Source organism: Rhamphochromis longiceps, linkage group LG23, assembly GCF_057381845.1.
Source record: "Rhamphochromis longiceps isolate RC_006_pf linkage group LG23, R_longiceps_female_GT1.1, whole genome shotgun sequence".
Lineage (NCBI taxonomy): Eukaryota > Metazoa > Chordata > Actinopteri > Cichliformes > Cichlidae > Rhamphochromis > Rhamphochromis longiceps.
Window position 1 is genome coordinate 35605134 of NC_140578.1, and position 26517 is coordinate 35631650.

The 26517-nt window shown below is 39.4% G+C and overlaps 1 protein-coding gene across 3 annotated transcripts; it reads left to right on the top strand.

The window, feature by feature from the left end:
* Positions 1–215: 215 nt before the first annotated feature.
* On the top strand, positions 216–25966 carry cfap221 (cilia and flagella associated protein 221). 3 transcript variants are annotated; one of them, XM_085399364.1, is made up of 25 exons: positions 216–323; positions 612–812; positions 953–1053; positions 2721–2807; positions 2930–3025; positions 3401–3501; positions 3689–3792; positions 8374–8533; positions 10279–10408; positions 10851–10971; positions 11114–11225; positions 11311–11398; positions 14090–14179; positions 15118–15213; positions 17212–17299; positions 17538–17629; positions 18037–18117; positions 19405–19512; positions 19597–19767; positions 19844–19929; positions 19998–20076; positions 20867–20967; positions 23969–24064; positions 24177–24284; positions 25453–25966. In XM_085399364.1, the coding sequence occupies exons 2-25, from the start codon at positions 683–685 to the stop codon at positions 25628–25630; spliced, it is 2604 nt and encodes an 867-aa protein (XP_085255490.1). In that variant the 5' UTR covers positions 216–323; positions 612–682; the 3' UTR covers positions 25631–25966. The 3 variants fall into 3 exon arrangements, with proteins under 3 accessions (XP_085255490.1, XP_085255491.1, XP_085255492.1); XM_085399365.1 differs by lacking the exon at positions 14090–14179; XM_085399366.1 differs by lacking the exons at positions 216–323; positions 953–1053 and having other exon boundaries at positions 701–812.
* The last annotated feature ends 551 nt before the right edge of the window (positions 25967–26517 follow it).

Genomic DNA, 26517 nt, shown 5'->3' on the forward strand with positions numbered 1-26517 from the left:
GAAAATCTAAGTTTTAATTAATTTATATATATTGATTTACTGTGTAGTAAACGTATTCAAACAAATAACAACACGTAAGCTTGAAGCTTGACTTTTATTTTGAAAGTAAAATGTTTAGCTTCCCGCCTAACATCGGATTGTTTACGTGTGTAACAACACAGGCAGCCGACGAATCAGGATATTTGTCCCACCCCTTCAGAGTTTGGTGGTCACCACGGTAACGGCCGCGTTTGACAACAGCAGTAAAAGGTGTTGAAGCGAAAATACACGAAACACGACTGCTGTATTTGAATAAATAAACGCACCGCCTGTCTGTTACATAAGTAAGTCCTGTTTTTTTAAGAGGCTTTAATAAAACTATTTATATGAAGCTTTTAAAGTTATTTCGAATTATTCATATTAATAGTCAACAGTACATGGGTCATTTGCAATTTTTAGCATTCCTAGCGTCGCACATGAGTTTGTAATTTCTCACTTTTATAGTGAATGCGTCAATGAGTCTAACAGAAAGTGACTTTATTAAATTAACTCTATTTTCCTTACATAAAAAAAGAAAAGAGAAAATAATCGCCGTGTTTCTTTCATAACCCTTCCTCTGATGATGCCTTCAGATGTCGCAGTGACTGTCCTCCGACCGTCTGTCGTCCCTCTCGTGAGGAGCAAGGGCTCATCTTTTGCCAGGATGGAGGTGGCTCTGTCTGGGCCACAGACGCTCTCAGAGCCCCTGAGGAGGAGGGCATCTCTACCTCTGAGCCAGCTGGTGGAGGCGACCCAGAGCAGAGGCAACATCCCCAATCATCTGCTGGAGTCAAGTACATATTAACCATGACCTCTGAAATCCTCGATAGAATTCATAATTGTAGTTTTCTGGAAGCAGTGATACTAAGTACTTGATTTTACAATGACAACTTAGGTTGAGATTTCTGTTTATTTATTTATGTATTTCTTGTAGAAATCTATGCTAACCTGAAAAGCAACAGCCTGATCCAAGCAGAGCCCTCTGAGCTTCACTTCAGTGGCTTTGAGCTCGGCAAGGATTATGTAAAAATCCTGGTGAGGAAAGTCCTGCTGTTTTCCTTTACTACTTTCCAAAAAGCAAATGATGTAGCTAAATCACAGGGCAGGTGTTATGTGGTTTTTGTCTCTTTATTTTGGAGTTATTGTAATAGGAATGTACTTGATAAATGTGACATGTGACACCTCATTTGAGCAGGTAGCTTAATATTAATGGTTGTGAAGACACTATATAGATATGATTGAGAAGATAGTGCTCAGATCTCCTCTGTGGATAATTACCACAGCTGTGTCAGGCAGACAATAGAGATGGTGTTGGGTCAAGGCCTCTGGTTGTTTTTGTTGAATTTTGCAGTCAGCACTAACCAGACCTCAGTTTTGGCACCCACCAGAGATGTGGAGTTGCTTTGTGTCTTATTATGCAGTCAAACACAAATGTTTTACTGTAGCTAAAATAAGACTGTTATTATAATGTGAATCATGAGTGGGGACCTACAATGAAATATATGAAGTATATGAGATTTATCATTACCAGTTTCAGTAATAGCAAGCATGTTGCGTCCAAATGAATGCAGACTGTATTTGTTTGACAGTCTGTTATATTTAAATAGGCCAAAATACGTCTAGCAGCTAAAGGATGACAAATACTCTATTTGAAACACTAGTTCAAAAAAGGCATTCTGGCTATTACTGAAGTAGCGATTAAGTGTAAATATGCCTGCAGTGCTTTTCTGTTTTCACCAACCCCCGTTTGTATTTTCCATCAAATTTCTCCCACTTATTGGATGTCACCAAGCTGCCAGCTCAGGGACAAATACAAGTTTGTGATTCATCAATAAAACTTTTTGATTTAAACGCAAACAAAGATTTCAAAGACATTTTTTGGATTTGCAAAGAAAATTTGCAAATCCAAATTTGATTTCAAAGGAAAATGTTTGAATTAATTGGATCCACAAGCAAAAACAAAACTTTAGACTACAAAAAAAATTCTGGGGTTTCTAGTTAAGCTTTTGGATTCACACACAAACATTTATGGCAAACAGAACCTTTGGATTTGTAAACAACAGATTTGCATTAATTAACATTTTTTTTAATTCAGAGACAACAATGTTTTATTTGAAAACAAAAACTTGGAAGGTTTGGTTTCTTATAAAACCAACTCATTCAAAAACATTTTGAAACATTTTGTTTGCTAATAAAGTTTTTATTTCAAAGGAAAACTTGCAAACAAAACTTTTTTGGATTCACAGACAAATATTTTTGGTTTGAAAACAAAAACATTAGATTTGATTTTGATTACGAAACAAAATATATAGCATCTAATTAAATCTTTGGATTTGAATCAACTTTTTTTCTACAAATAAAACATTTTTAAAACATCGTCAGTACTTTTGCTCTAAAGTTTCTTTTTGATTACAGACATTTTGTGCTTGATTGCATTTTAAAGAAACAGTAACTTCAAACTCAAACAGATTCAATTTGTATTTTCTTTACAAAACATTAAAATAATTTTAAGAATCCTATCGCATCATCAAGTCCTCTCATTTGGTTTCCATTAGGGTAATTTAAAGTGAATGGGGGACTGATTTTACACACTGTGAGCATGGTTGAGCACTGTAAGCACCAGGAATATGGAAATGGCTTTCTCAAGTGCACATTTTAAGTGGAATGAATGATTTTTTTCCTCTCCTCTTCCTCTCCATCAGAAATTAATCAACATCTCATCTGAAGTTATGAATATTCATGTAATTCCCACCCAAACCAAGTACTTCCAAACAACTTATACCAAAAAGGTATTTTTTTTTCATCGTTCCAAATTGCTGACCTGAATATAAGATTATAACTCCACTTGGCCATGAGTGCAATCAGTGTTGTTTCTGATGATTCAGTCTTGTTCCATCTGTTTTCCTTCCAGTATCGACTCATCCCAGGCCTCGCCTACACGCTGAAGGTCGGATTCTGTCCTGATGAGTGGCGTTACTTCTATGACTGCATTCGAGTTCACTGTAAGGTTAGGTTCCAACAGTTTCTGTGCCATTGTGGGCACTCTGTTACTGTTTGGCAGGGAGTCAGCTGCAGTGTGCTAATGCTGTTTGTTTTGTGCTTAAATCGTTCCACCAAAGGCATTAAAGACAAGTTGATTTTTGCAGAATTTACACTGTGACTCCCTGCAGGAGCTAGCTGGTGTAACATGCATCTTATCTTACTTATGGAGTTTAGCAAACATTTAAACAAGCAGGATTTACTCTCTGCTTTAACTTATCTACCTTGATCTTTACTCTGAGAACTGTTTTCATTTTTCTCTGTGCTTCTTTCACACTTCATATCCTCTCTCTTATGTTTTCTCTTGATTTTGTTCATTCAACCTGCCTACACCCTTTCTCAGGGGGAAGATAACCTGTTAATTCCAGTTCATGCTTACCCTGTCATCGATGACCTGCACATCCCTACTCATATCGACCTACCAGCTGTAGCACTCAGACAAAGGTGTGTGTGTGTGTGTGTGCTTCATGTTAGTCTCTATGATGGACTGGTTTATTTTGACCTCACGTCTGCCTGAGGTCTTGCCTGTCTCCTTGTATTCTTCCATGCAGCCAGCCATGATTTCATTCACCCATTGATGTCAAGTCATAAAAAAATAATATCATCTCTGTCTTTCTTTCCTTGTCGCTAGTGTTTGCCATGCTATTCCTCTGAGATGTAGCTGTCCCATTGGCTTTGAGTTTCAAGTGCATATTATTCAACCCCATGAGTCCTTCTCCATCCACCCCCTCACAGGTAACCATTCACTGAATGTTTTCTGTTGTTGACTGGGTTTTTTAACAATACAAAAATCTGAATGTTCAGATTAGAACATATAAGCAGTCTAATCTATTGAACAATTACTAATGGGCTGTAAAGCACCACATCTTGGGCACAGAAGGAGCAAGTCTGCGGGACTGGCTCTCAGTGACGCAAGCTCTTGCAGGTTCTGAAAATTCTGTGTTTAGACAGTCATGCTGACTTCAGATAAAATGTTTCCCAACTTTAAAGCTCTGGCTGAGGAGTTGCAGGTAATTCAGCCTTCTGAGCCTTCAGAAGAAAATCAAGTCAGACTTGTGAAGTTATCAGTCCCAGTTTGGTCTCTCCAATGTAGAGGTCTGGGCATTCCTTGTTGCACTGTACAGCATACACCACGTTGTTAAGTTTGTGTTTTGGAGTTTTGTCTTTCGGGTGAACCAGATTCTGTCTGAGTGTGTTGCTGGGTCTGAAATGCACCGGGATGTCGTGCTTGGAGAAAACCCTCCTGAGTTTCTCTGATACACCGGCTACATAGGGGATGACAATGTTGTTGCGTCTGTCTTTCTTATCCTCCCTCGCTGGTGTCTGATCTCCTTTTCTGTGCCTCTTTGCTGACTTTATAAACGCCCAATTAGGATAACCGCATGTTTTAAGTGCTTCCTTTACATGTGTGTGTTCCTTCTTTTTCCCTTCAGGCTTAGAGGGAACATGTTCTGCCCGGTGGTGTAGGGTCCTAATTACTCCAAGTTTGTGTTCCAGAGGGTGATGGGAGTCAAAGAGGAGGTACTGGTCCGTGTGTGTGGGCTTCCGGTAAACTGTTGAGGTTGCCATTCTCTTCAATGTGCACAGCGCAGTCCAGGAAAGGCAAACAGTCGTCCTTTGTGTCTTCCCTGGTGAACTTGATGTTTTTATCCACAGCGTTAATGTGAGCAGTGAAGGATTCCACTTCTTGTGTTTTGATTTTGACCCAGGTGTCGTCTACATATCTGTACCAGTGGCTGGGTACTCTTCCTTTGAAAGAGCCAAGAGCCTTTCTTTCCACTTCCATCCATCCCATCCCATCCCGTCCTTTTCAAGGTCTTGAAGGCAACCTATAACTTTCTTTTTGTAGCTGCTTGTGGGGTCTCGCTTTAGGGCTTTGTAGGTATCATTGTCACTGAGGAGGGCGGTAATCTTTGTGTGGTAATCCGTTGTGTTTAGGACCACGGTGCACCTTCCCTTATCAGCTGGTAATATAGTGATGTTGTGGTCCTTGCTCAGGGAAGCGACGGCCTTCTTTTCTTGTATTGTGAGGTTAGACGGAGGGACTTTGGCACTGGAGAGGGTGGTTGAGACTTTCATCCTGATTTGCTCTGCTTCTGTCTGTCATAATTTATTAATCCGTATGGCGGTTTCTGTGGCTGTGATGAGGTTTTTTTACATTTATGAAAACAAATGTAAACAATAATGATAAAAACAATCAAAAATGAACACGGTTAAAGGTACTAATAAAAGTTACGGGTAACAGTATGATTATAAATCACATTAGCTAGGCTAACACTTGCAGCTTGTGTCTCAAACAAACATTGAAGATTCAAAGTTCCATAATTCTGTATCCTAGATGAGTTCAACTAGGCGTCAGATATTCACCATTTTGATAATAATGGTAGACTTTTCAAAGAGACGTTCATACTGAAATAAATGTACAACTAGGCTGGCTTTTGTTTAATTTTTCTCCTCTTGTGGATGCAACCCATAATGTGGGTTTCTTCTGGATAATTTATCAAACATGGTTTTGTGTAAATAACATGAGAATGAACTATGTAAATATTTCTTTTGTTAGATTTTTTCTACATTGCCCTGTGAAAAGTGTCCCTAATTAATGAACAGCGGTAAATGTCTGAGTTTTACCGGGAAATAAAAGTGTAGGGAATTACAGTATCATATTTAGGCTAATAGATTAAGGATAAGCCTCAGCAGAAAAAAGCAAGTGTCCTGCACTTCCTCAAAACCTCAGCCCAACGTTGTGCATGCAGTAAGTCACTGCAGGACTTGAAAGATTTCTTCTGCTTCCACACGCTCAGAATGATCAGCATTCATGGTCTGGGAAGCTTCATAACGCAGGGTGAAAAAGCACTTGGATCTCAATCGCAGATGAGAGAAACAAATGAGTTTCTCCTTTTGGAAATACTTTTGTGTATTTTCTCCTTTACGTTTACGCAAGAAACAGGTCCACTTCTCAACAGAGCTCAGCATTTGTAGTATAACACAACAGCATCTTTTTGGTCATTTGTTATTCTTTTATAGTAAAGTCATTACCGAAGCCTTCTTTGATCAGCCCAGTAGTCAGTCAGACACATTCATTATGTTTCAGAATGTTCATTTGAACTGATGGTAGCATGGATGGTAATGCACTGCAATCACTGTGACATTAAATAGTAGGTCAGCGCAGGTGTTACCAGTGACACAAATGAAAGTTGATTAAGTGATGTGACTGGAACTGTAGTTAGCTTACAGTATTGATTGTTTATTGAGAACTTTTAAAGTAATTTATTGTTTTCACTGCTAATTAACAACAATAATAATACATAATACAATAACCTTAATTCATAATTTCTTCCCTTATGATGGATTGTTTATTCATAAATTTTTAACTCTCAATCCTAAAAAACTACTGGACTATTATTATTATCAGTTTATTGTAAAAGCTCCCTGAAAAGCAGAGAAGACCATGTTTGTCACTATATTTGTCACCAACGAGACAATATTTGTCCTGTGTTGGCTTCATTTTATTGCATCCTTGTTGGAATCCTGCTCCTCACATTCACACACACTCTTGTATCTTTTAAGATTAGACTCAAAACGTTATTTTTTTGATAAAGCTGATAGTTAGGGCTGGATCAGGGTAACTGGAACCAATCCTTAGATGTACTGCTATGGACTCGCACTGCCTGTGGGACTTCGTGTGATGAACTGAGCATTTATTTTCCACTCACCTCCTTTGACATCCCACGTGTTTATATACCACTGCAGCACGTCACTAAATTTTAGCCATCACTCTCCCTTAGTCTGTGTTTTGTCCTGTCTCCCTATGCTCTTTTTTTCCCCCTCACCCCCCACCAGAATGCTGCCCCTCCGTGAGCCTGATTCTGCTAGAGGTTTCTTCCTGTTAAAAGGGTTATTTTCCTTCCCACTCTCATCAAGTGCTTGCTCATAGGGAGTCTTTGATTGTCGGGGTTTTGCCTTGTCATCTTGAAGTAACTAATATTGTGATTTGGAGCTATATAAAGAAATCTCGCACCTGTCCTTTTGTCCAATAGAAAAGTAATGCCCATATCCACGCTGGAGACGACGTCATTATTTTCCTCCTCCGGCACACGAACTGAAATCAGCTGATTGTAGTGCAAGTGCGTAGGAAGAGAAAATGCATGTTTGTTTGATTGTTTTTTTTTCTTTCTATCCATCTGGTGGGCAGATAACTGAAGAACCTTTGTAACACATTACACCCTATTTGGGCTCAAGGTGGGATTAAATCAGGGATCAGCTCTGAGCTCCTTCTTGTTTGCAGTAGTGATGGACAGATTGACAGATGAGGTCAGGCAGGAGTCTTCATGAACTAAGATGTTTGCAGACAACATTCTGATCTTTAGTGAGAGAAGGGAGCAGGTGGAAGAGAACCTGGAGAGATCGAGGTATGCTCTGGAGAGAAGAGGAATGAAAGTCATTAGAAGCGAGACAGTCTAGATGTGTGGGAATGAGATGGAGACAGGTGTAACAGTGAACCTGCAGAGATCAGAGGTATAGTGAATGTAGACGAGTTTAAATATCTGGGGTCAGTCATCCAAGCAAGCGCACAAGAGAGATAAAGAAGAGAGTGCAGGCTTGGTGGAGTGGGTGGAGACACATATTGGGGGTTATTAACAGCAAGAGTAAAAGGAGAGATTTACAAGTTGGTTGTGAGACCTGCTGTGATGTATGATTTAGAGAAGGTAGCACTGAGAAAAAGGCAAGAGGGTGAACTGGAGGTGGCAGAGTTAAAAATGTTTCATGAAAGATTTTCACTGGGAGTGACCAGACTGGACAGGAAAAGAAATGAGAGCATGAGAGGGACAGCTAAGGTTGAGCGTTTTTTGGAGACACAGTTGGAGAGGCAAGGCTCAGATGGTTTGGACATGTGCGGATAGTGGACAAAAGATACTGAACATGGAACAACAAAGCAGGAGGAAAAGAGGAAGACCACAGAGAAGATCATGGACGTAGCGAAGAAGAACGCGAGGACAGGGTGAGATGGAGGCAGATGATCTGCTATGGCGAGCCCTGAGAAGAAGCTGAAAGAAGAAGATTCAAATTTTAACTATTTATTCAGAAGCTATGGAAACACTTAAAAAAAATAATTTAACTGTCCAGTGCTCTTAGCTAAAAAATCAACAAGTGCAAGTGTTAAGTTCACTTATTTTGTTTGTAAGACCTGTCTAATGTTATGTAGCTGGCTTTCTGCAGTAGAAAGCCTTAATGCAGTCACCTGTGGTTGTAAATCACTGACCTAGGTTAGCCAAACACATAGCTCCATTATTAATATTTGTTTTCTCCCTCTTCCAGGTGTGATACCAGCCAAAGGTGAGGCAAAGATAACTGTGACCTTTTGTCCACTCCAGTTTGAGACTTCTCAAATCACCTTTCAGCTGGTCATTTCACAGTTCAACACCAAGCCTTACCTGTGTACCATCACTGGGAGCTGTGCACCGCACATAGCTCTCAGGTAAAATTTCACAACTGAGTAGAAATACAGTGTTGTGTTAGAATGTTTTTACAGATGAACAGTTTGACTAATCAAAATGTCAGTTTTACTTAGCTGTTGGTGTTTTGTTCCTTTCACAGTCATGTTTTACTCTATTACTCTCAGTTGCTGTCTTACTGTCCTATCATGTGCTTTTGCTCATAACAGCTGTGATCCTCAGCCTAAGTACAACCTCAAATTCAAAAACACCGGGATCTCATTTATGCTATCAATGTACACTATGTAACAAATTGAAGTCTTTCCACCAGTGCTTTATTGTTTTCACGAGCATCCGGCATCCTGAATGATAGCTTGGTGAAGTTTGCTGTTTTATGGTAAAAAACAGTTCTCAGCTTGTGGGAGTAAGTTTACCGCTGAACCACATGGGAGTGAAAACATCCCCCAAAATATCTGGGGACAATAACTAACTGGGTTCAGAGAAAATGGGCACATGTGCAGATCAGAGGTTTTTCAGCTGATATTAATTTGGTTCCCATGAGAAAGAGGGTGCTATCCATCACACAGCAGTAGCTCCTGACTCCATCCCCTGCACTGTCTGGTGTTATCTTGGCCAAAAGTTAATAATTCATGAAAATAGCTTGGTAGCTGCTGCAGTGATATAAGGATGGATACAGCTCCCAATGGATGTTTAGCATATAAAACACTCTCCCTCTGTTTGTTGTTCCTCACGGTGGAACCAAATAAAAGATGATAGATATGCAATGGAAAGATTAAGGAATATATGCTAGAGCCAATGTTTATCCAGCTCGAACCAATGTCTGACATGTGCTTGTTACTGTGTTCTCTGCCTGACTTCTCTGACATAGAGGCTGCTCATAATACAAACAGTGACTTGAGTGATTTTGCTTCTGTGTTGCAGAACGTCATCAGTCTGATGTGATGCTTGGTAATAAATCTAGTGCTTCTTTGTGACCGAATGTTCAACTCTTGTTAACTCCTTTTTAGCCGAAGGTTGCAGAGTCAACTCAACTGTGATTTAAAGCTGTAGTTGGCTAGTTCTCTGTCTTGGACTGCATTGCTAAATTAATAGCCATTTTGAATTAACTGTTTTTAATTGTAATTATTAGGCCCTGACTCCCAGCTACCCTGACACCGTGTATTCTCTCTCTGTTCATATATCATTTGATAAATACTCAGAGTCTAGAGCCATTCCTACTCTGCTGAAATAACTATTTCTGGAACATTCGTAAAGGGATACCTTGACAGCTAGCTTCTTCTGATTGAAACCCATCTGTTTAGAAATGATCCAAACAACAACTTCAATGTTTCATCCACTACTTGGGGGCTAGGTTTGCAAAGTTTGCTTTTCTATCCACTAATTAGCCATTTTAGCAGTTTATAGATTGCTTTTAGCTAACCATTTATCCACTGTTTTAAACAGTTTCAGTTTTAGTCAATTCGTTACTATTTCAACACTTTCCCATGTTTTTTGTTTTGTTAATTATTTCAAAAAATGATATGAAATTTTTTCACTATTTCAGCTAATTATTTCAACAATAACACCATTACTGTGTTAAACACAGCTCATTTTCTGCTTAATTTGAAATCGTTCTCTTTTACTAGGGGTGACCTTTTAGTGTGAGATTATTACAAAAATGTAAGTTGTGCTTACTTTAGCAGTAAGCTAATTAGCAAGTATTGAATCAGTTTTGGTATACTAATATATATACATTTTTTCACTTTTTTCCCTTCCATCTTTCTGTTAGTGAACTGGAAAAAAAGTTCAGTTATGAAAGTGCAGTGACTGTGAAACACAAAGGAGCCTCACCTTCTACCCTAGTGCTTCCTCGAAGTAAATCCAAATACAGGGCAAATAAGGAGGCTGACAAGTCAAAGGTATGGCCAACCGATGGTCTGACTGATTAACTCACTAAACTTTCATAATCCTGTTTAGTTATATTTCGACAGGTTAATTTCCCTGACTCAAAAGCAATGAAATATTTTAATAGTTTTTTTTTTACATAAAAATTATCTTTTCTGTAAAACTGTATCTGCAGTACCTCTGTTTTGGGAACTCTGCTGGGAAAACAGTAGCAAGTAGTAGCAAGACCCTAGCATAGACACACCAGGCATCAATAAGAGCAAATATGATAAGACAGACAGAGCTTGAATAGGAAACACATGGGTTGGAGGTGGGTTGCAAAGTGGTTTGCAGAGTTAGGATGTTTAGAAGGGTATATTTATGTTTGACATGCTTTAATTTCAGCTGATTTTCTGGGATGGCATCTTGACTTTATGACTTTTCTTAACTAATGCTACTCTTTTTCCTGTCCTATAGGCAATCAGGGATCCAACTAATGTGAAGTTTAAATTGCCAGTAGATGTCTGTACTCCTGCAGGGGTGGCAAAGATGCTGATCAAAGACTCTAATAAACTCAGCTCTAAAGACTTGAAGCAAGGTAGATGAAACCGAGTGTTTTTACTCTTGACGCTGATATGCATGTCAACATTGTTGGCATATCAAATCAATCACCTCTGTTCAGTTTTTGTTGAATTACATGCATGCATGTCTCTTTTCTGTTTGTGCAACCTTCACTTCAGCCATGTCCTCTGGCAGCATGATAGCACGGCAAAATAAGCAGATAAAAGAAGCCCTGTTCATGAAAAAGGTTCAACAAGACATGAAGGAGGAGCAAACAAATCACCTCAAATGGTAGGTTTGATTAAATATTAAAACTCAACCAAAGTTACTGAATGTTTAATAGATGTGTTTACTTTATGCACCCCCTTTGACTCAGGCAAGTCCATCTGGGTATGGACCCCATGTCAGAGCATGCAACAAGACAGATACTGGAGGAGAGAGAGATTGCTCAGCATGAATATATGGTAAGTTATTTCAGCTCGTGTGGATGTAAAGAAACACTGTGCTCATTGATACTCATTGAAACCAGAGGGCTTGGCTAATACACATTTTCCACCAACACAGTGGAAATAACCTCTAAAAAGTTCTAAAAAGGTATCAGGGTACAGCGGCACCAGGTGTAAAGCCATCAACACTGTGTTGATGGACAAGAGGTCAAAGTCTGACACTTACATGTCCCTTTGCTAGACTAAACTGTCACATTTGGGGGGCCCCACAACAATGTGTGGGTACTATACTTTGTTATTCTGAGACATGAGAAATTTGTGGGGGGAGAAATGTAAACAAAGAGTGTTGTATTAGGCTGTTGCGTAATGTTTCCTGAGAATTATGGACATCTTGACCAACCATAAACAAAAAGTGAATCAGAAAAATGTTGAACAGAAGAAGACATAAAAGTGTAGGCCCTGAGTTGTTTGAGTTCTTTTCCTGTGTTTTCTGAGAGGTGTTGGAGATGGTGACAGTTTGCTGTGTCTGCATTCGAAAGGGAAGATTAAAAAAAAAACTTTATAAAGAATTCAGAAAGTGTATTTAATCATTCCTTATCTGACCATCTTTGATTTCTTAACTTTATATACACCGTGTAAACTGGAAAGTTCTTTATATCTACAGCCCTTACTGATAAAAGTTTGACCTTCCATTAAATGGAGTTTTAATGCATGAAAAATATTTCTTGCTGAAATAACTGATGGGAGCCCAACTCACAGGATCATAGAAGCTACTGAGTCTTTGCCCCATGGGCTTGATGATGGCGGTACATAATTCATGGGAGGCTGTAAGCGGTGAACTACATAGTGGTGCGTATAGATTTTCAGATATCCCCATAATAAAGCCAAACTCTTTTCATCACACCAACACACCAGCATGTACATGTAATTCCTATCATACATAGTGAATATAATAACATATTGAAAAAAAAAAATACGCAGGACACAGGAGGACACAGACCTTGGGAGGATGGAAATGAGTCCTAGTTGGACAGTACTATCTTGCAGGGTAATTTTGATTCACCAAGTCCTCTCTTCTTGGTCAAGGTATTGGTTTTAGTAGAACACATTTTTTCTGTTTTCATGTAAGACCTTGGAGACATACTCAAATGTGCTGATAGCTCATCAGTGCGTTCCATATTCATACCGTTCACAGTACCTTATTCAGATGTAGAATTATTGGATCCACAGTGGGGTTTTGACCCTTTACATAAAAACCCTCTTGACTGTATGATTGATTTTTATTAAGTCGCCATGGAAATAGTGCAGAGTCAGCCAAACTAATGTCAGTTTTGAAATATGAGTCTCTCTATGTCCTCAGAAAGGTTGTTTGAATAGTTATCAGATCTCTCACAGACACTTAACAGCACTTCCTCCCCATCTCCTTTCCACCTGCACACTTTATAATGCAAATACACACACGCACACAAACACACAAAGTGTCCTCTGCCATACTCTTTCTGTTTTACAGCCTTGTATCACCACACTTTGTGATTTTATGGGAACTCTGTTGTTTTTATTATACTGCCACCTGTCATCATCTAATGTTGGCCCTCTGTGGAGTCTTGACTGGAGGCCAAAGAAATCTGTTTGTCTATTTGCTTCAGAGTTATGTAGTTTTATAGCTTTGCAACATTAATTTTTGCAACGTTATTTTTTCCTCAGCCAGGCTGTGATGGTTAAGTTTACGATTCTGAGAATTAAGCCATCAACCTTTTTTTCCTCTTTAGCCAAAGAGGTTCCAAGTTTTCCTTATAGAGGATATAGATGTTGGAATGTTTGTTTTCCAGTGGCCCTGCAACAGCTATCACTGCCACAGCTTTCCAAAAATAGATAAAATATATTTTTATTCCTTTTTATTCCAGTCAAATTGCAAATCATTTAAAGCCTTATTCACAGCTGTTCACTGAGCATCTCAGAGAGGCCAGATCTTTCACCACTGTAACAGAGTGGGTGTGATCAAATAGTGCAAAAATTAGGAATAATGTCTCAGTGCAAAGTTGTACTGAGATTGCATAGATTTTTTTTTTTATTTTGTCATCTACGCTACATAATATCATTAACCAGTATTAAATGGCTTTAATCTACACGCCTTGAGGCAGCATTATAAATAGACATGATTCTGAAGAGGAGCACCTCTGAAGAGCACTGACAGTGAACACAGTTCACAAATACAAACTCAAACTCTGCCAACTTCACTGGACTTCCCACCTCATTTAGGATGGACACAGCAGTTCTTTTGAAATTTGTTTTTCACATGCGCCAAGTTAGCTGGGTTAAGAGGACCATGCAGCATTAACCTATGCTGCCATCCACGTCGTGTCGTAGTGAATTAAGCCCCTGCTTGTTTCAGAAAAACCAAGCCAAATTTTCCACATCCGAGTTCAAAATTGGCCCGATTGCTGTCCAGAGCTTCCACTAAACATTTGGAGTTTTATGAAATACTCCAAAGAGCACAAAGGAAGTTTCCAAAACTGGACCAGTTTTTCTTTTATTTTCCAAACCACTTAAAGTGTTGCTGTGAACACAAAAGAAAACAAAAGAATTTGTGAATGATTTGCAAATGATTGCATTATGTATTTTATTTATATTTGAAATGGCATCAAATTGTTTTGGGAGGGGGGTGGATTCATACGATCTTTTACTGTACAGTAATTGACTGTTTTATAGGTGAAAAGGGGAGCTGTAGGGCAAGAAGAAACCTTTGCTGCTGGACCACCTAAAATGTTTTCAAGACGAGTGCTTTGTGAAGTAGGACAGGTATGTCGTTAACTTAGTTTTTTTCAATTCAATTCAATTCAATTTTATTTATATAGCGCCAAATCACAACAAAAGTCGCCTCAAGGCGCTTCATAGATACAGAGAAAAACCCAACAATCATATGACCCCCTATGAGCAAGCACTTTTTTTTGCTAAGATCCCCACAAGGAGCTCACCTTAATGGGAAAAGGCGCCGGCATGGTTTTTCCTTATGGTAAATGGTAAATGGACTGGTTCTTTTATAGCGCTTTTTACTCTGAGCACTCAAACCACTTTACACAACTAATTCATTCACCCAATCACACCCATTCACTCAAGCACTTTTTCTAAACTGTTTAGTGCTTACTGTCTAACATTCACACTCACACTCCGATGAACATATCGTAGAGCAACATGGGGTTAGTATCTTGGCCAAGGATATTTAGCATGGAGACTGGTGGAGCCTGGGATCGAACCACCAACCTTCCGGTTAGTAGCTGACCTGCTCTACCTTATGTGGGTGAACTTCTGGAACTTTTTCAACACGACTCAGTAAAGTCTCAGGCAGCACAATGTGCCTCCACAGGAAATTCTGAAGCTTAAGTCGCTGAATTGAAAAACTGCTGCATGATGATCTTTAATTAATACTAAGTATATTCTGTCTTAGTGAATGTGTGGATATGCTTCTACCAAGTACCAGAAGATCTTTTATTCTTTGTACAAGAGCAGTTTCACGCACAAAAGAAAAAAAAGAATCAGTTGCTCATAGCTCATTTCCAGTTTAATCCAATCTAATATTGACTTATTAGTATTCCACTTTCTTTTGTCATTTAAATACTCCTAGCAGAGGCCTAATAAAATTAAACTTTATGCTTTTTTCATGTACACTAAATGTGCAGTTAACTGTCGAACACGAGCAAGTGAGATTTAACAATGAATGTGTTTCTAACCTGTTCCAGGCCCCTGAGGGAGTCCCGGCTTTCCAGTTTTACACCACTTTTCAGTGGGAACTGAGACGAAGAGTTCTCAGACTGTTCCAGCAGGCAGCTCACAAGGTACAGTCATCCATATACTGCAAAGTCTCTGAGGTACATGAGCAAGTACACACATCCATGAGCATTTGCTCAATGCATCGTTCACATACACATCCCTCAGGGGAGGGCTGTTACACCAGCGCCTGTCCCTTTTGTTTAGCTATGTGTAGCTCAAATGTATCTTCTTTACAGTATAGTCAGTTTTCCTGTGTGAGGTGCGTCACAGTAAAAGTAAAGAAATGTAGTATTGTCCACTCTATGACCTTGATGTTCTTCTTTAGCTACTGCTATGCTGACTTGGTGGTATGTTTTGGGTCGTCATGCTGGAAGAACAATCCAAGGGCCATCGTTCAGTTTCTGGGCCAAATCCTGACTGATGGCAACCCATTCTTTCATAATCAGTGCTTGGAGTTTGTCACAATTAGAGGGTTTTTGTTTGTCCACCTGCCTCTTGAGGATTGACCACAAGTTCTCAATCTGATTAAGGCCTGGGGAGTTTCCTGGCCCTGGACCCAACATTTCAATGTTTTGTTCCCCAAGTCTTCACTTTGACCTTATGGCATGGTGCTCCGTCATGCTGTTCTTCAACAAAATGTTCTTGGATGGTTGAAAGAAGCTGCTGTTGGAGGATGTTTTGGTGCCATTCTTTATTCATGGCTGTGTTCTTTGGCAAAATTGTGATTGAGTCCACTCTTTTGGATTAGCAGCAGCACCCCACATGAATGGTCTCAGGATGCTGTTGGCATGAGACAGGACTGATGGTAGCGCTCACCTTTTCTTCTCCGGACAATCCTTTTTCCAAATGCCCCAAACAATCGGAAAGGGGCTTCATCAGAGAAAATGACTTTACCCCGGTCCTTAGCAGTCCACTCACTGTACCTTTTGCACAATATCAGTCTGTCCCTAATATTTTTTTGGGAAAGAAGTGGCTTCTTTGCTGCCCTTCTTGAACCCTGGTCATCTTCCAAAAGTCTTCACCTCACTGTGTTTGCAGATGCACTCAAACCTGCATGCTGCCATTCTTGAGCAAGCTTCGATCCCACAACTGAATCATCTTTAGGAGACTGTTCTGGCCCTTTCTGGACTCTCTTGAGCACCCTGATGCCTTCTTCACAGCAATTGAACCTCTATCTTGATGATCCGATAAATGGTTGATGTAGCTGAAATCTTAGTAGCAACAACATCCTTGCCTGTGAAGCCCTTTTTATGCAGCGCAATGATGGCTGCACGTGTTTTCTTGCAGGTAACCATGGTTAACAGGAAGAACAATGATTTCAAGCATCACCTTCATTTTAACGATTCCAGTCTGCTATTCTAACTCAATCACCACGACATAATAATCTCCAGCCTTGTTCTCGCCAACATTTTCACCTGTGTTAACGAGAAGATTATTGAAATGATCTCAGCAGGTCCTTTTATGGCAGCGATGAAATGCAGTGGAAATGGGTTTTATGGGATTAAGTTCCTTTTCATGGCAGGGAAGGACTTTGCAATTCATCTGATCACTCTTCATAACATTCTGGAGTATATGCAAATTGCCATCATAAAAACTGAAGCAGGAAACTTTCTCAAAACCAATATTTGTGTCATTCTGAAAACCTTTGGCCACGACTGTAGGGGCTCAAATACTTATTTCACTCATTGACATTTAATTCAATTTCTGACTTTTAATGTGTTTTTTCTGGACTTTTGTTGATATTCTGTCACTCCCCATTAAAATGAAACTACCAAAATCAGGTTCATTCGTTGGAAGTGTTGATACTTACAAATTCAGCAGGGAGTCAAATAATTATCTCCTCCAATGTACCCACTGCTCCTTCTTTGTCCTCTTCCCAATGCTCCCCCTCCAGGGCTCATTATTGAATAAGAGAAAAACCAAAGGGCTTAAATGTCAAAAAATAATTAGAATTGGAGTGAACCTGAAATCTCTGTCTGACATGTCTCCTGAAATCACAAGTGTGAGTGAGAAGCTTTAGCAAAGCAGTAGCACCCTGCACCACCCTCGTCTCTCCCTTCCAGGTTGTGATTCGACGTCGCATGAACCGGAGACTGGCTTCTTTGAAGAAACTGGCAGACAGTATGAAGAACCTGCCCTTGGCACAGAAAGGTTTTCATTATCCTATGATCTCCTCATTCAGAAATAATCTCATTATCCGATGGCAGTAAGGCACGCTTTATTGAATTTATTCCTTGAGGAAAAAATGAAATGATTATGAGGCTCATAACACATATGCAAGTGTCTGGAACAGAGTTCTGAATGTGAACACTGAAAATTGCAACAAGTCTGGAGAAATTAACTTTTATTTATTCTTTTTTTACATGTCACCTCCTCACGTTTGCTTTAGCTGATAAAGAGAAGACATGCGACCTAAAAGTGTCTGCAGACAAAGTCTTTCCATCTTCATCCCCCTTTTTCTCTAATGAAGATGACCCCCTGGTGAGTACCGTGCACAACTGGTAGTGGAAAATAAAGACTTAACACAGATTTTGAACTGTTCTTGTCCAGTGTTGTGTAAATTAATGTAATCATTAGCAAAAAGTGTGTGGTAATTTATTTCGAATCAGTTTACCTTTCAACCTAACTGGGAGATGACACCCAAAAGACAAGAAACCACTGACAAGTGGGCACTAGCTAGTGTCCTGCACTCGAAACAATTTTCATCCATTATTTCCTGTGAAAGACGTCCTTGATCAAACCGTGGAAATCAATGAGGACGCTCACTTTCCCGTACTTTGATTAAATCTTTCATTTCCTACATGCCCCACAGAGAGAGAGAGAGAGATGGGGTAGCCTCTGTGTTCACTGGAACAAATAATGCCATTTGGTCTCCTTCATATTTCTAGGCTAACATTAATTTGCCTGAACTACCGGTGGATACTCTTGATGTGACTGTGACATCGCACATTCCTTTCTTCAAGCTACAGGTAGTTATTTACATCATACACAGCACTTTCAGATCAACAAATTTCACCCAGCAGCAGTGTTGATAAGGAGTAACATAACCATAAACCAGTATAGACCGTATATATAGATTAAACTGGAGCTCTTTCTAACCTTTCTAGCTTTTGAACAAATGTGTTTGGTGACCCTGTGGAGGGCTCAGACACCTAATTTTCACCTTCACCACCGTCAGCGATGCCAAATGCCTCATACAAAGTGTCAAATTACTATTAGTCAAGTCAAGTCAAGTCAACTTTATTTGTCAATTCTGCCACATGTACAGGACATACAGAGAATAGAAATTTCGTTACTCTCAAACCTCTCTATTAATACTGTCATGTATGAGAGCATTTGCCTGTAAAACAGTGCTTTACTTTTCAAACTGGGATATATTTTTCTGAATACTCCTAGAATTATGAATGTAAAATTTTGACCTATAATTATTTTTATTGTTGTTGTACTATTTTATAGTGAAGCGAACATGTAAAGTGCATAAAGTGCAAAAGTCTTATTTGTTCGCTAGAAAGATGGGAAATAAGTGCAACAATTTATTGAAACACGCAAACATAAATTAAAATGTAAATACATGTAATATGAACACCTGTTGTCTTCAGCAAAGTCTGAGCTTTCTAAGGAAATTTCTTCAAGTGTTAACAAGCAAACCAAAAACATTGCTCTGAAAATGGTCGGGTACAGGGACTGTACTGAAAACAAGTGAAAAAGCAGCCAGTTTCCAAAGAAAAATTCAGAAAGAGCTTCAAAAAGCCCAAAGAACTATTGATCAAGACCACTTAATAAAAGACAAGTGCTCACCTAGAGTAGCTTGTACCACGCTTCAAAATAATGCACTTCCTCTGACACAGGTGACGAGTACTGTTAACCCAAAATGTGACAGTGTAAAAAACTACATTTTATGTTATCTGGGTCATATTCTGCTTACCTTATAAAAAATCTCATCCTTTGAGTGTTTGACTTTTGAAGCTAGAGTGGATTAACAACCACTGTAGCATCATAAAAATTAAAATTAATCGACCTAGGTAGTGATAGAAGTATGATTTCCAGCGGAAACCATATTTTGGAGCAAATTTTACAACTGTTTTGTCTCAATAACCGCTGAGATTAGAGTTCATTGACAAAATGCTTCATTAACTAGGATGGCTATAGAGAGACAGCGCCTCTAAATGGATTGTGATGGTAATAATGGGGTCATAGGGACTCCTTGTCCTTGCTGATGTTATGTTGTAACCATGCTTTCTGTTGATATTATGCAGGTCCCTCTGCACTATAAGCTTATGGGCTACCAGGCTGTGTCAGCTTGGGAGGCATTTAACTCTTATATTCCCATGACTTTGGCTAGGCCACTGCGTACTGGAGCTCCGGTAACTAAGCACCACATGTTTATTTATAATATATCAGCTATGTATTTATCCACTTATTTGCTTTAAAAATTCTCCTTTTTTTAGGACAAGCTGGAACCCAACAGAGCTCATTTTCCCATGACAGAGGACACCACAGCAGGAGAGCAGCATGATGAACAAGACAAAGATGCAGAAACAAAGGATGATTCCAGTCTCTCTTTCTGCGCCCCTGAAAATCTGCTCAGACCTTTTCCAGCAAACCCACTGAGAATCTTTGTAAGGCAGTATTAATCAGGTGCAAAATAGAGGTGATTTTCTATTTATGATGAATGTTATTATTATTATGTTTCAGAACCCAGCTCCGGGACTTCAGACCTTTAAAACACCCCCTAAATATTTGGAGAGTGATTTGGAGTTTCATCTCTGCCCTCTGCCCAGGTAAGTTATTCTCACCTTTATGATCAATTTATTTCTACGAAACGTCAAACAGCTCATTCTGCTTTCAGGTATACGGTCCCTGAGAGCACATTGTGTGGCATAAGGACCCAAACGCCACACACTCAGAAGAAGTTTCTCAAATGCAAGGTAATTTCCCCCTCATTGTGCAGTTCACAAGTTTCTTTCAGATAATTTTTGTGTCCCATATAGAACATGTCTTCGGAGATTTTTGGTAAAGCATGTTAAATAAACTTGTTCTTACATATTGAGCTTTATACACCATGTCTCATTCACAAACCACTATTTTCTATGTCTAAGTAGAAAAGTATCTTGCCCAAAGATATGTTTGCATGCAGAATGGAGCAGCTAGGGATCAAACCACCAACCTTCCAATTAGTAGATGCACTGCTTTCCCTACTGAGCCATAGCCATCCCACAAAACATAGAAAGTGCTTTTCACTTGTAGTTGATCTATCAAAAACGGCTCCCGTTTTCTGTCTGAAAATTGACATGTCCAGTGTAGCTCAGTGTGATCCCACCAAATCAGCTGATGACTCAGCTCTTACCCTTCCTTCTACTCATCCAAGTGGAGGATTTTACGTAGGCAACACTGTTTAAGCTGCTGTAGCCATGAGCAACAGTTGCTGTAAATCTGCAAGCCACTTTGCAACCCATCTACATCGCAGCTCCTACTGTCACGCTGGATCTGACCTAATCAATATCATATCTGCTGTCAGTGATGCCTGATCTGCTGTGTACTGGGCCTGGCTCCTGCTCTCTCCACCTCTGGCTTTACACATATGCACACTAAAGGGCGGACAGGTCCCAGCACAGAGCCATGCCACCAAAAATAAATTACTGCAAATGGGAAAATCAATCATCTTCTGACTATAGTGGTCCTGACCGAAATGTTTCTTTTTTTCATGATTTATAACAGGAAGTGATCCCTGGGGTTATGAAGTGGAAAAATTTGGATTCTATCACCTTGAAAAGTCTTTCAAACCAGGCCGCTCTCACCAGTGACTGTGCTCCACGCAGGTTGGTCAGAAATATTTTGTCCTCTTTGCTTTACAACGTGAGCTGTGTGTTGAGAAGAGTTCAATCTGGCCGCTGACACGAGTGAATCAAAACCTGCAGATGAACTTTTCCACTACATCACTGTTTATGAGATGTGTCGGGTCACATTTTTCTTCTTATCTGCTAAACTAGGCGGCAAAAAATGACTTCATACCAAGAGCAGATACCCAAAAGTTAAAGAGAAGGTTCTCATGTTCTCAATAAGAGTGTCCAACTAGAACAGTGTCGGTTCATAAGTTTGTTTATGGTACTTGTTTACAGAGGAGAAAGTGGCTCTTGTCCATTTCCTATGTGAAAGAATTTGAACTTTTGACCCACTCGCTGCCAGACCACTTGAAAGACAGCGTTTTCACAAACTACATCAATATATTTTTAAAAAAGACAAGTTACATAAGCCACAGACTCATATTGGTAGTTAATAGTTACCTACTCGGATATAATCCTCTTTCTGCAGTTTGGGATTCACTCTATCATCTCAGTATTCCAGAAACACGACTTCTCACTATCTTCCAAAATAAATATGTCATGTCACATCCACACTGCTTCCAGCTCCTGCCAGGATGCAGGATGTCAAACTCTCCACTTGTAATCGAGATAGCGGAGTTCCTTTTACACGCAAAGAGTTGGAGAAGATGGTTGTACAGTATGTAGGTATTGAAGCACTTATGATTTTGGAGTTAAAATGCTGGGCGCCATTTCCAGCTTTATAAAACAAAGTGCTGTTATTTTAAAACTGTCCATTTAACCAGATAGTTGAGAATAGTGTTTTGATCAAATCAGAGGTTCTAAACGCTGGTGGGGAGAAAAGCCCCACTCAAATCTTCTTTTTCACTTAGCTCTAGTGTAAATAGCCAGATTTAGGGGTTTTTACAGCTGCGGTTATCCATTATTTTTACTTATTTTGAGGTAAAATCTGAGTGTCTATCTGTAAAGATAGAAAGCTTCTTCTGATTCTAAATGTTTTCTCCTTTGCTATGTATATCTGTGTGCGCATGGAATCTAGGTCATACAGTATGGAGGCTTCCCTCACGCTGCAAAATAATGATTTATTCAATCCTCAGTCTAAATGGGCAGTGAATAAATGATGATATTTTTCATGTAGTGTATTAGTGAACACAGCATTGGGCTGTCCTGTTCTATTTGTGGTGGGCTGTGTGCTTCTGTCTGCGCCCTGTCATAACTGATACCAATCAGGTGTGCAAAACACTCTGTGTGTCTGACCTTTCTCAAGCCTATACCGCCATGTGCATTGTAATTTGTCTAGCATGAGAGAGTTTCTTGTTTAAAACCAATTTAAGTACCAAAGTGAACATTGGAAAGCTAATGAAGCAGCACTCCTCAAGAGATCCGAAGTCATCTCAAGTCTTTGTTTGACAAGATGCCTGCATAATCTGGGCAACCACAGTTCACGTGGTGCATTTGGGAATGTGTGGGTTTGAATCTCTGCTGCAACTCTGTCTTTTTACCTTTCTGCCTGCTATCCTTTTTTTCCCTCACATGCCTTGTGCTGCGCAATTAGAGCCAAAGGAAAATATTCACTTCATACTTGTCAGTACCTACCTGAAAAGTGTAGATATATAATTGTCTGTGAAGGTTCTCAGTCATCCAGGTCATCGTAGTCAAAGGAGCTTGCAAAGAAAAGCGTCTGGACTTCTTTAAGTTGCTTGAAGACGTTTCACCTCTCATCCGAGAAGCTTCTTCAGTTCTAAGGTCAAATGGTGGAGAGTCCCAGATATAAACCTAGTGGGAGTAACCCCCCACAGAGGGACAAAAGGACCCCCTGATGATCCTCTAATCGCCTGAGCCAAGGTGTGAAACTGGGTGTGGGTCCCAATCAGCCAGAGTTTCGGGTGTGTTCATTGTGAAACCTGACCCCACCTTATCATGCGAATTCCTGAGGTCAGATGGCCCAGGATGTGAGTGGGCGTTAAGGCGTCTGGGAAGGGATCTCAAAACTGGATTATAGATGGCAGAGAGTTGGTGTCGTAAACCCCCGCCTCTGTTCAAAGATGGTCGCTCACAGTGGACATAGATGGCTTCTTTCATTCCTCTTTCAAACCATCTGTCCTCTCTGTCCAAAATGTGAACATTGGCATCCTCGAAAGAGTGTCCTTTATCCTTAAGATGCAGATGGACTGCTGAGTTTTGTCCTGTGGAGGTGGCTCTTCTGTGTTGTGCCATGCGCTTGTGAAGTGGCTGTTTGGTCTCTCCAATGTAGAGGTCTGGGCATTCCTCGCTGCACTGTACAGCATACACCACATTGTTAAGTCTGTGTTTTGGCGTTTTGTCTTTCGGGTGAACCAGTTTCAATAATGCATGAGAGTAACTACCTCTTACAAAGTGTAGTATTAAGTATTTATACAGAGTAAGTGCCAGGTTAACACACATTACAGTTAGCTAATTATCCTACGCTCGATAATGTTAACATATGTAACATGAACAGTAATAGGAACACAAAAAATGCAGATACAGTCCACAACTACTGGGTGTAAATATGTAGTACTAATCATATATTTATATGCATTCAGTACTAGATGTAACACATTTTACATCTAGCTAAAAAGGCTATCTAACTAGCCTTGGCTTGCTAATCTTTAACCAAAATCTTATTTCACAAAAACATAAATGCAACCCAGGCCAGGTCACAGAGTCTTTATTTGTACATCCTTTGCCCCATCATTACAAAGTTGCTCTTTAATATTTTTAAGGAATCCCTGGTTATTCTGTGGTATCACTAACATTTGGCTTATCAGTGTTCTTTTTTTTGCCCCTAAGTGGTTTCAGCTTTCACTAAGGAGCACCTTTATCAAACATGTTTGAACTGAGATATGAAACCACCTTAAGCACTCCTTTCATCTCAGTGAGACTGAGGAGCTATCTGAAAATTATCTCAATTCATCTGATGCACGGTGGTCCAGCTCTTCAGGGGAAAAAGCGCTGTATGTGTGTGTTTCCTGTATAGATCTGTCAACTACAACACAGAGATACTTCCACTCACCGCAGCTTCTCCTCTCGCCAACCTCCCTGATGATGATGTGGCCCCGCTAATGGACACACTGTAAGTAGATGAGGAACTATATTGATCTTTGTGCTGGGAGCTTCTTTTTTTATGGGTCTCATGGGAAAGTGCTCCTTTGATTATTTCACTGTGTGTGTGTAACCTCATGCAGGTGTGAAGGCTCAGGAGTCCAACTGACACCCGAGATGATCAGAGCAGAATTCTTGTGTGGAGAAGTTCTCGTCTCCATTAGCAACCTCGACGCAGGAAAGACAACCGTGTAAGTGTAGGGATCGTGAGCGTGCAGCAAAGCTAAAAGATTACTCATACATACAGTCTGGAAGAGATTCAAGAGATAGTTTATGGCATGATGAATGGATGTTTACATGAAGGAAGCCCTTCACAAGCAATAAAAGGGATGAATGCTCCTTTGCACACACATAGATATTTTGGAAAAGACAAAACACATGTTTAGTTTGAAGAGGGGAAGTTGTCAGGATATACCAACCATTAAGTTAATAGATTGAATCAGTTCGTGTACCTAAAGTTTGTTCCAGCAAAAGCTTCCTGGGAGCTGGGAGTTTTTTTTAAGTGTTGTCATAGCAACGAAACTGATCTTTAATCTATTCAGCTTATAATCACATTAGATGTAATATATTGTAGCAAATATGTTCTTATATCACTGGTCTATGCTGATAGCGCCATTTCTCAAAATTTAATTTAGAGGCCAAAAAATATTTGTTTAGGTTTTCAGGATTTTATGAAAAACATAAACACATTAAATAAAATAAAATATATATATATTTTAAATAGTGATGATTAATGAGGTAATAATGATACTGTTAATACTACTGAGTAGGGCCCAACTAATATAGGAATAGGATTAGCCCAGTAGCGATACTGATATTTGATTATCTGAAAATAGCAAATATAAACAAAAGCCAACCTACTAGTGAACAGCTTTTTTTTTTTTTTAATCATACAATTAAAATGAATGGTAATGCTTGAGTTGTTTAAACATTACAATATTAAACATTTTAACACCTGTAGATGGAAAAAAATCGTATTTTGGAAACTTATTAGCATATGCTAGAAATCATATGGGTTTTCTTTTTTGGGTTTCACCAGTTGTAAAAGAAATTTAACAATTTGCTCAGTACCATTTGCCTCAGTCTTATAATGGATTTATTCGTGCTATCTCTCCTTTTGTTAATCTTTTTACAGATTTACTCAGTGCAAAATTGATGTGACATAATTGATAACTATTCACATTTTAAAAAGGCAGCTGATATGTTTTTGTTTTTTAAGCTTTAATTTAGTTTTTATCATTTCTCATCATTTTTAAGGTTTTTTCTAAATTGTCGTTGAGAAATTAGGAACGATACGTGTTGTACTCGCTACTACAGCTGCTCTTCTTCCATCTGTAAAGTTAAATTGTTCTGTCCCAGGCACCAGAGGCAGCATCACATTGAGGCGACCTACAGGTCTGAGTTTAACCAGATGGGAAAAAGAGTGATGACTAGACTGAAGCAACTTGGAGTCACTGACAGAACTTCTCATTTACCTGAAGAAGACCGTGAAAAGCCGAAGCCTGTGCACACACATCCTATACACTCACATGAGTAAACACCACTGCAAGACTACAGATAAGCATTATACCCATCCTACTCACTCATACAACACTCTCCTTTGTTGGCCCTGACATGTCTTTGAAATAAAACCTGGTTACTTTCCCACCCACTCATAAGCCTCCTTTCTACCCACTCAAAATTACCAGTGAGCTCCCCTACTGTGCTTTTACAAAGCCTGAAAATTTGTTATCCCTCCACCTACTCAGATTCATATATAAGCATGGCTGCATTTTACACACCATTACCTACATTAAATGAAATATGATCGTTCTGCATTTTATATTTGAATTCTTTTGTAAAAGTTTATTACAATTAAATCTTATTATGTTATCCACCAACATATAATGCTTGATGTTTGACCACTGACTCTGACTCTGTGTATTTTCCATGTTCCTGCTGTAACATGACATTTAGATTGAGCCTGCACTGATTAGAGTCAGCTATTTGTCTGATGTGTAGCTACCTGAAGAAGAGATATTATTTCTGTATTTATTAGGAACATCAGTTCAACATTTATATTTTTGTGGCTCTTAAAGAATAGATGCTTAGGTCAGTAATTAGTTACCAAAACAGCTGACTGGCTGTGAACTCACTGGGTTGGAGTCCAGTTCATACGTGTTCTCCGACCCCTAGAGGGAGCTCCAACTCTATGAGTGTTATAAGGGTCTCCACATTTATTTGTCCTTCAGTGAGTATGCTCGCTTGTAATGACTCTGCTGTAGAGAAATACAGTAGAAGTGCAGTATATGAACTTGTTTTACAGACATGCAAAAAAAGGGTCAGATTTTTTTGACATGGGGTTAGGTGCAGTGTACTAAAGCCCTTAGCCATGATCCTTCACTGTCAGAATGCATTGAGGTGACAGTGAAGCGTGGTCCTGAT

Coding starts and splice junctions, on each gene's coding strand:
- cfap221 (XM_085399364.1), top strand. CDS start 683: ATGGAGGTGGCTCTGTCTGGGCCACAGACGCTCTCAGAGCCCCTGAGG. Junction 11,399..14,089: donor TTGCTCAGCATGAATATATG/GTAAGTTATTTC, acceptor ACTGTTTTATAG/GTGAAAAGGGGAGCTGTAGG. Junction 18,118..19,404: donor TTCCTTTCTTCAAGCTACAG/GTAGTTATTTAC, acceptor GATATTATGCAG/GTCCCTCTGCACTATAAGCT.